At 31.2% G+C, this 10,289-nt stretch overlaps 1 protein-coding gene across 5 annotated transcripts; it reads right to left on the reverse strand.

Annotated features, from left to right (window-relative positions):
- Positions 1-65: 65 nt before the first annotated feature.
- LOC115245748 (E3 ubiquitin-protein ligase SIAH1) lies at positions 66-10,216 on the reverse strand. Of its 5 annotated transcripts, none has more exons than XM_029824209.1 (9): positions 9,272-9,970; positions 7,161-7,531; positions 6,840-7,079; positions 6,572-6,764; positions 1,308-1,473; positions 1,012-1,120; positions 614-928; positions 323-530; positions 66-237 (listed from the first exon to the last, which is right to left on the reverse strand). In XM_029824209.1, the coding sequence occupies exons 2-9, from the start codon at positions 7,387-7,389 to the stop codon at positions 123-125; spliced, it is 1,575 nt and encodes a 524-aa protein (XP_029680069.1). In that variant the 5' UTR covers positions 7,390-7,531; positions 9,272-9,970; the 3' UTR covers positions 66-122. The 5 variants fall into 5 exon arrangements, with proteins under 5 accessions (XP_029680069.1, XP_029680070.1, XP_029680071.1 ...); XM_029824210.1 differs by lacking the exon at positions 9,272-9,970 and adding an exon at positions 7,677-7,691; XM_029824211.1 differs by lacking the exons at positions 6,572-6,764; positions 6,840-7,079; positions 7,161-7,531; positions 9,272-9,970 and adding an exon at positions 1,791-2,186.
- Positions 10,217-10,289: the final 73 nt, after the last annotated feature.

Here is a 10,289-nt window from a genome sequence, read left to right on the forward strand (position 1 = left end):
TTTGCGCTTGCGCGGCAAGCGTTTTCGCTTCTATTCACTTAAAAAAAAAAATTATAAAAATTCAATTATTAAAAATTTATATTATATTAAAAACAAAATAGGATCAATACAACTGTATATCTTTATTGTATCCTTAATTGCATATCTAATTTTGTCCATTTTTCACTGACTTTCCATAGCCATTTTGCCAGGTTATCGTTTTTGGCTTCATCTGATACTTCCTTAATTTCGCAATTGCTACAACAAATCAAATAATAATATTAATATTATATTCATTATTTGCTATATTTATCATTTTTTAAGTTTCTTCAATGATACTTACTCGAAATAACAGCCGGAAACATCTGTAAGACTAGGATCTAACGCTGCATACAAAACAGTTTGCGCTCCTTGCAGAGGCGCTCTAATAAACGGCCAAGCAAATGGTTTCAGGAATATTCGTGTGAAGAAGTTGTTGTATACAAACATATGTCGCGTTATATTCGTATCCACTACACCAGGATGAACAGCATTTACAGTAACGCCAGTTCCTGAATAATGAAAAAGTAAGAATTATATTTTAGCAAAATACTATAAAGGGATAATTATGCACTTATTATTATTATTAAATTACCTCTCAATTTGTTTGCCAATTCTCTAGTGAAAAAAATTATGGCTAATTTACTTTGTGTATAAGCGTTACCAGCATCGTACTCTTTATCGCTATTTAAATCTGTCATATTTATTTGGCCTCTATAATAAGAGGCACTCGATACATTCACAATTCTAGATGGTGCGGATGTTTTTAAAACATCTAGAAGTAAATTTGTGAGCAAGAAATGTCCTATATAATTGACTCCAAGCTGCATCTCGATACCTTCTTTGGTATAACTCTTTGAACATCTCATTACACCAGCATTATTGATAAGTATATGAAGTTTATCATATTCTGCAATACAAATGAGATATATGTAAACATTTATATGATAAAATGTTAAAAATTTGTAAATAAATATAGTTGTGAATAATTACCGTTCTTAAACTGCTCGACAAATTTTCTAATACTTTCTTGCGATGCTAAGTCACATTTCCTACAGTAAACATACTTATTCTTCGTCTCAAGTACAATATCTTGGCGTGCCTGTACAAAAATGAAAAAATTATCATTATACAAAATTTTTATATAGTAATTTATAATAATAATGATACAAAAATAGCTGTAACTATAATATCTCTTCTATATAAGAGATATATGTATACAAATTATTATATTTTATCTTATATCTTATTTTTGCAAACTGAAAAGATACTAATGACAATATAAATACCTTTTCGCATTTTTCCATATCTCTGCATGCCATAATAATTTTTGCATCACGTTTGGCTAATTCCAAGACTGTCTCCCTTCCAATACCAGTATTAGCTCCTGTCACAATAACAACTTTGTTGACTAAGCTCTCTTTGCCTGTGTATTTTGTACCTCCCATATAATCTCTGCAATTTTGATATAATTACTTTTATCACTTATATCATAAAATAGCCATAAATAACGGTAAAATATTATGTGACATAGTGCGAAATATATATCATACAAAAATAAAAAAAAATTGATACGCAAGTAGTTTTTATTATTTATATCTTTTAGTTACATTATATATAAATACTCATTTATTCATATTCACGTCCAAAGTTTTACAACTGAATATAAGTAAATATAAAAAGCTGATTGTGATTGGAGAGAGTTCTAAATAATATTAAACATCGTCAATTTTTTTAGATTATGTTGAAAAGAGTTTCAAGCAACATATTACTTTGTCAAATATGCTACGGCAGCAGTAGTCGCTGCCACGGAAGCGTAAAAAAAAGGTTTTGGAAGTTTCCAACGCATTTTTACAGATCGATGCAGAGGAGAGTTGTAAATAAACAATTTAAATTTATGAGAGCGTTTAGTATAACCAAAAAGTATAACTCGTGGAGCAGCACATATATATACGGCGCATCGACATGTGGCCATGTGGTTTGTTCCGAAGCTAACCATACACGCGCAAAACCATATGGTTTTACATCGTATACATATAACTGTAATTGTTATACATTCTTATTGTATAAAATCTTATTAATTCTTCATATCGAATAGATTAAAGGGAAAGTCCTTATTTTTTGGAAATTTACAAAATTCTATGAATATACGCGATCATATCTGATAATATCAATATATTTACTCTGGGGATCTTCTTTTATTTTATATTTTCTTTAAATTATGTTTTATCTTAATTACAAATTTTAAAATTTGTGAATATGTAAAAAGAGAGAGAGAGGGAGAGAGCAATATTGTGTATATATAATGAAAAAATATTTATAAAAAAATTTTATTTATACTTTTCTTTATACATGGCATGAACATTCTGTAGATTCTATAAATATGCATATATATAAGTATATACATTATATTTAAATAAAGCTATTCTCTCTGTCGACAGTTATACTATATATTCTGCGGATACATGAGCACCTTAGGCTGTTCTATGATATCGTGTAGAATCCAAAGATTCATCATTAAAAGATCGAGCATTTATAGTTATTATTCGTCTACACGATTTCATAATTGTACCATACAAATTGTCAAACAAGATAAACCCATTACACTCTCGTTCACTCGAATTTATGATTTATTTGAGATATGTCACGCTTTTGCCAAATACGCTTGGACGTATAAATCATTCCTCGTATTGCAGTTGCAATATACAGATCTCGTATATAAATAATTATTCATTAATATCAATAAATGTGGCTCAAAGCGTGTACAAAGAATACGTCAGAAAAATCTTTTAAATATAAGACTTTTCATTATCCATATAATATACTGATGTAATAAATTTTAAAATATTTTGATATATATTTCTCACAAGTCTTAATTTTTAAAAATTTTAAATTTTAAGTGAAAGAGACGAAATTATATTATAGTATAAATCTTACATATAAACTTTGAAAAAAAAAATATGTTAGAATCATTCAAAAACGAGATGCTAATTTATGTCTTTCAATATCATATTATGCAATAGCGTATTTTCAAAACTTTCAACATTTTATATTCCATCAGCTAGCTCATTATGTTATTCCTTGTTCACAAACTACAATGAAATTAAAATAGTTTTTACTCTTGTTTAAGAATATTATACATCATATAATTCGATATAAAAATATAAATAGGATAATATAAATGAAATAATGAAGAGAACATTCATGAAGAATCAAACAAAAGATGTATTCCTTATGATCAAGTTTAGTAAAACAGCAATGAAGCCCTCATGAATGATGCTAGAGAATAAATTACTACTTAGTTAAAGAATAAGGATTATGCTATCGTTAATCTTATCATATGTACACAATGCTTAACAATTGTGATGTGTTCTTTTCAAATTATTAGATCATCCTGCTCTCCCCGTCCAGTGTATATGATCTAATAATCCCGCGTTTACACTACAGAGAGAAAAATCACAACTAGCGTGTATTTGTAATTCTTTCCAATCTCATATAATGATTTATGCAGTATCCATAATCAAACTATTCTTACTATAAAAATCTTAATATGATGATTCTCGAACGCATTGGTTCTCGCAGTTTCAAGTGCAGAATTACATTTTACGCTAAAAATTGGGAAGATACTTCTACAGTCTCGGTATACAGAATAACAGACATCAAAATTTAAAAAACTTTCGACTTCCTTATTTTTTTTGCTCACTTTTTTCCGATAACCGCCAAAAATGCTCGAACGCTTTTTATTTCAATCTATTAAAATTAAATATTTGCTTTTTTGTAATAGATGTGTGTAAATATAATTGTATAAGCTTAATAATACATGCTAATCATATACAGTGTGTATACACTGTGCACTTGGTTCCCTCGAATTATTTCCAACATTGTGAATACATATCAGCACATTATCATTTATATTATTCATACTACTTATATCACATGATAAATTTCCGCGATTTATTTACAATAACAATGCTTCCGTTTATATTCGCAAACTTCTTTCCTTCCATGATTGTATGTATAACAGGACATTAAACTGATCGATAATTTGAGTACTTATTGATGGCGATATTAATTCAATATCGTAGTAGCCTTTGACAAAATTGTTTCAGCGATCACGTTGTATGAATCACTTAGCGAAAGTAAAACTTGTATATTTTTCGATCTATGAAAAATATATAATTGTTATAGACTTAGCCTACTCGGGTCATATAATTACATTTCAGTCTAAATTGTCCTTCCGAAGAAAGTAATCTCTTCCCCATAACCTCTCCCCTTCATTCTCTTAATATGTCTTTCTGGATTTTGTTATGCAGTTCAGTTCAATGCTCTGTTTTTAGTACAGATATTTCATTGTTTTTTTTTAAACTTATGAATGCTATGCATAATAATAGCAGAAAGAAAGGCATTTGATGTATTTCAAAGAGCATGAATCATAAGAATCAATAAAAAAGGTTTTTAAAGCTGTAAGAAAATTCTAATGTGGTTTGATTGCTATATTTATAATAGCATTAAAACGTTATTTGTATAAAAAGAAAACATCAATTAAGAATCAATTCAATATATAGATACTGGATATTACAAAGCAATGTCTTTTTTTCTCTCACTTGTATCAATAAAAGATCAGTTTAATTTCATACTAATAAGTATATAGTAGTGGTGTTAATATTTGCAGGTATCCCAACATATATTAAAATTTAAATTGAAAAAAGAAATATCTTTTAAATTTTAATATAATTGTTTTACTCACTTTCGATTTCTTTTTTTATCTTGTTTACAGAAACTTTTCTGTAATTGGATATTGCTCCTCACCATATTAATGTAATTGTTGTAAAAATGTTAGCGTCATGCTTTAATATTCAGACTAAATTGTAAAAACTGATCTGCCCTTTCACTGCTTGCATAATCTCAAAATATTGTATCTATAATCATAATATCGAATAATCAAATAATATGCTATGCAAAAACCAGATTTATCACATATGCAAAACGCATATACATATACAGAATGTTTCAAATATGGAGGTCAATCGCTCGAAAGGTGATTGGGGACCCAAAAACAACAAGAAAAAAGTTGGTATGAAAACAGATCCGGAAATGCGTTGTTTTTGAGTTATCGCTATTTTTATGTTGAAATTTCAAATTGCTTTGCTTTCGAATTTTTTTGTCAAAATTAAAAGAAGAGATGGTTTTTATGAGTTTTATAACATAATTAAAGTCAAATAAAAGTTGTGAGCTGCTTTAGCATTACCCAGGATAAAAAAAAAACCATAATAAAAAAATACAAATAAAATTATAAAAAATAAATAAATACAAAAAAATAAATAAGTACGAAACCTTCTCTTCTTTCAATTTTGCCAAAAAGTTCGAAAGCAAAACAATTTGAAATTTCAACATAAAAATGGCGATAACTCGAAAACAACGCATTTCCTGACCTGTGTTCATACCAACTTTTTTCTTGTTTTTGGGTCCCCAATCACTTCCCGAGCGATTGACCTCCACATTTAAAACATACTGTATAAAAGCATTGATAAAATAACTGAAACAAAATAAATGAGAATTTTACAAACACAAAAGAAAGTAAACTTTATAAATGAAAAAATAAATAGCGATATAAAAATGTACATTAATGGCAAATAAACGCAATAATCGCATGACGAGATTCATAATGAACTTCTGAAATGCTATGCCTGGAAAAATGTTTTTGCATTTGCTATACCAAGTCTTGAAAGTGTTAAAATATAGACCCAAAAAAGATGTTAATAGAATTCAATAATGCATATAGTATCTTCCTGGAGAATTATAAATGAAAAATTGATACACGAAATGAGTAAGAATAATGTGACAATACCGCGGATATCAGGTACTTTTGTTTTTCGGAATTCGATATTATACTGCATCAAAACTTTAAAGTCATAGCATGGATATTTTAAAAAGATGTTTATTATATTTGTTTTTGTGAGTGTCACACCCATAAATATCACACACACAAATATACTTTAAAGCTTTTCGATCCTGTACTGAGCATTTGAACGCTGCATATCATCAACATACTCCAAACATTTCCTAACATCTTTGTATTGCTAATATTCATCTGGTAACGTAAAAAAACTGTTAACAGTGCATAACGGGCAGTCTCACCCAAATATTTTTATCGCACCCATAATCCAAAAGACTGCTCGATATGACTGCATAATTATGTTTTCTCTTCTTTTTATACTGCTTTTTCTGGTTTTTCTCAGGCCATAGAAATTGTAACGTTAATTCCTAGATTTCCATTGTCAGCAAATAATTGGGCAATGGAGGTGTCAAATACAAGGCAGTCAGAATTTAAAATCGCAGACGATACACCCTCGTGAATAGAGCGTGGCATTGCTTCCCACGTGAGACGCCTTCTATGACCATTCAATTCTAGTCTGTTAAGCAGAGTTATTTAATTAAAAAAAGTCACAGTCCCTAATGTAAGATATGAAAATGTCACAGATATTGAATTTATTTATTTAAAATTCTCTAAGTTGTTTTTTATTAAATACAATAAATTATAATGTTTAATTACCTGTAAGCAAAGTTCTCTGCTTGCTTCCTTGAACCAATCAATTGTACAATCGCAAAAAACTGTTGATGTCCATCATATTTCTCTTGTTTCTCAAGCACTAGCATAAAGTGGTGGCCAAAACAGGATTGCATCATTACCCAATCCACAGCTCCAGGAAGATTAATATCAGTTGCCAAAAAGACAATGTCTTCTCCTGGAGAAAAACACAAAAAACAATATGTAAAAAGTTATAAGAAAAGTGCAAAGTCAAATGACAAAAATTTAATACCTTGTAAGGTTGTAATACTTTTGTGGCTCATCATAAGATGAGACATTACTTGTTCCAGCGATCCCTGCCATTTACAGGATGCACCCGGGCAAGGACAACTGTATGGACGGAACTCGCATGCATCTTCATGGTCTGCCTTTTCAGTATGCACAAGTGAAACTGTGCAGCCACTGGTGGAATATTTACAGGGGAACATCACATTACTTGCTACTTTTTCCATAGCCAGATTACGGATGTTACCTGTGCGTTGTCAGGTTATTTGTTAAATATGACTCTAATAATCTCAATAATAGACTTAGTAAAAAAAAGAAAGGTGCATACCTAGCGGACCCCTGCATGTGGGGCAGCATGAGAGTTTTGGTCGGCAATTTGTGCAAACGAGATGACCGCTCTGACATTGTAAGATCGGTGGAAGCACATAGTCGAAACAAACGGGGCACTCAAAGAGACTTGCCAAATCAGTGGAACTGCTCAACGCAGATACCGTCGATGCGGAGGTACTCGCTATCCCCCTGCCTCGTTTACCCGTGCTGATATTTAGCTGGGACATTATGTCTTCTAGGTTATGTATCCAAGTTTATCAGTCTGATCCAGATCACCCGGACGACGGTTTTTGTTTGTTTCTTGCACTCGTGATGCGTCTCAGCAATCGCGATGCATTTTTGTTGTATGTGTAATTAGTTGATACATTTCTGAAAAATCACACAATATCCATATAAATAAACACAGATTATATTGGTTTATAAAAAATATCTTATTCACTTAATCCGGGAATTCTTGCATTTTTGAAACAAAGTTATGTACACATGCTTTTCCTCTCCTTCGGCAGATGCTTACCCCTTTTTCTTTGGGTACATATGTATATATACACTTCTCTTTCCCCCTTGATACAGTTCCCCCCTCCTCCCTCCACACACATATATAAATACTTAATTTTATGTTTTTAAAATTTAAGAATTTAACAATAAAAATCTTTTATTGTCAAGTTTCCAAGTCTTAAAAATTTATTATTACGTATATATTTCCTGTGTATGAATGAAGAAGAAATGATATATCCAGGGAGGGGGGAGGATATAATACAAAGAAAAAATTACTTGTATGAAAATTGATCTGGCGAGTATTTAAGAGTTAATCATATATATATATATATCTCCCTCTCTATTAAATTTCTTAATATAATTGTTGGATACCATTATAATTAAGGTTATTATAACGAAATATTTCGATAAACTTGCGTAAAGAAATTGTTTTTTTTTTCGTCACTATTATTGCAAGTATTTCGATTATCATGTTAGATTATGCACTTTTAACGAAAAGACTATCGTATTATCTCACTTCAATGAATACCGTACCTACGTAACAATAAGTTTCAACAAAGCAAATATTGGGCTTAATTTATCACTTCTTAATTAGATATATGTCCGACGATATTTAACGATATATACTTATTTATAGTTTTTATACTTATATGTATACGTATTTAGAGTCTAAGCACAATCATAATAACGGCGATACATCTCCACCCATTATGCAATCCGAAACCGCTCGATCACAATATACACGTTGTTTACTCGACGCAAAAATTTGCCGACACGTTACAATCTTGTGGGCGATTAGCAATCCGAATCCATTATCGCACTCTTCTGCAAAGATTCATATGCAAATTGATGACGATCGAAACTACCCTTGTATGTGTTTGTGCTACATAATATTCGTTGTAATATTCGATCACTATTCCAATTTTTAGTCAATTAATAGTTACAACTTTTAGAGATAAATTATGGATGAAATGATTTTTTTTAACCATGTATTATCCTGCTTCAAGATATTTTCAGAATATCATGTTTTAAATATGTTAAAGTTTCTCAGAGAAAAAGAGAGAGATATATATATATATAATAATTTATTGACAAATTTATATTCTTTGAAAAAAAAAAAAATAGATAAATAAATAAACGGTACAATTTTCAATCGTTTTAAATAACTTTACGTCCATTTTTTCAAGGAGAGATTTCTGTATCAAGATTTTTTTTTTTTTAGAGAATAAGAACACAATCGTTTAACATTTTGTTACTTTATAATTACGACTCTTTTAATGAATCAAGATATAGATATTCGAAACCGATATAAATTAAGCAAATTAAATCCCTTCGATGTTACAAGTACGCGTATTAGAAGAAAATCTTACAAACTTTTGCACCATCTTAATTTTACACGATTATAACTTTACTACGATTTATTTTTTTTTACTGCCACACAACACATAAACAGAAATAGAAATTGCTTTCAAGTATCCGCAGCGTCAAAATCGAAGCTCGATGAACTTGTACCCGTTTCTATATCCTCACTTTTTCCTTCCACTCATCTATGGATGTCTGTCTGTTCCTTTTAGGAGAGACACAGTATTATACATGTTTGAAACTGCCACTTACCGAGGCGTATATGCAGGCTTATGTAAAGATGTATATAGGTAAGATCATCGCGTTCATCGCCGGGACAGATGAAACATACACGGCTGCAGCCTTCCGTGTGATCGGGCGGCCGACTGATGGTCGAAAGAAGGCACTTCTTGCAGATGACAATGACGGTGATGAGGATTATGAAGAGGAACGCAGGTATTCGCAGGTGACTCGATACGGCGGTCCAGATCCGTTGTTGCGCGAGATCCCGTCGATGATGTTGCGTGACGACGCATCGATGTAATCGGGGTATTCTAACGATATCAACGCGAGAGAGAATGTTTTCCTCGGATTGGCAGAGGGGGGGTGGGAGAGAAGGAGGAGGGCTACATCGCGAATCCCCGCAGCCGTCGAAGCAACGTGACTGATCGCCACGGCACCCGTGACAATTCTGGGTGAGGCATTGCCGAGCAAGACTTGGACGCGCTGTCGTTCTCTTTCTCTCTCTTTCGCTTTAGATGTGTTTCAGATTGCTCGATTCCCGTGTAATGCGAGAAGCAAGAAGCCGCAGCTGAAGCTGGAATCGTACACCGTGTACACACCGAAGAACTCGTGCCACTCGTCGTGCGTGACTGTATAGTCTGTATACTTTGAGAACGCCAGATGCCATGCTAGATGCTAAGAACATTAAGAGGCATTCAGCACCATCTATTGAGAAAAAGATAACCAACATTAATCACGATTCTCTCTTTGATGATATTGTTGCTAATTGGATTGTTATTAGACAATAGTAAATCAAAAAGTAAGAAAAGTTAAATCGTATAAAATTAGGATGGTGCAAAAGTTTGTTGTACTTATCAGATCAAATTGAAGATGATTTTATATAGCCTTTACAAAGATTTTTTTCTTAAAGAGAAATCTTGGACTCGATTTTATTTTAAATTTAATATAGAAACAGACAAAATAAAGCTTTTGCATCAACCTAATGTATTAAATTTATGTATTATACATATAAAATGCACACATTTATCATATAATATATATATATATA

This window comes from Formica exsecta, unplaced genomic scaffold (genome assembly GCF_003651465.1).
Source record: "Formica exsecta isolate Colony F162 unplaced genomic scaffold, ASM365146v1 scaffold13, whole genome shotgun sequence".
Classification (NCBI taxonomy): domain Eukaryota; kingdom Metazoa; phylum Arthropoda; class Insecta; order Hymenoptera; family Formicidae; genus Formica; species Formica exsecta.

Excerpts from the sequence above, each read along its gene's own strand:
- LOC115245748 (XM_029824209.1), bottom strand. The coding sequence starts at position 7,389 with ATGTCCCAGCTAAATATCAGCACGGGTAAACGAGGCAGGGGGATAGCG. Across the intron at positions 7,080-7,160 it reads CACATGCAGGGGTCCGCTAG|GTAACATCCGTAATCTGGCT; the intron begins GTATGCACCTTT and ends GACAACGCACAG. Across the intron at positions 1,121-1,307 it reads ATATGGAAAAATGCGAAAAG|GCACGCCAAGATATTGTACT; the intron begins GTATTTATATTG and ends ATTTTTGTACAG.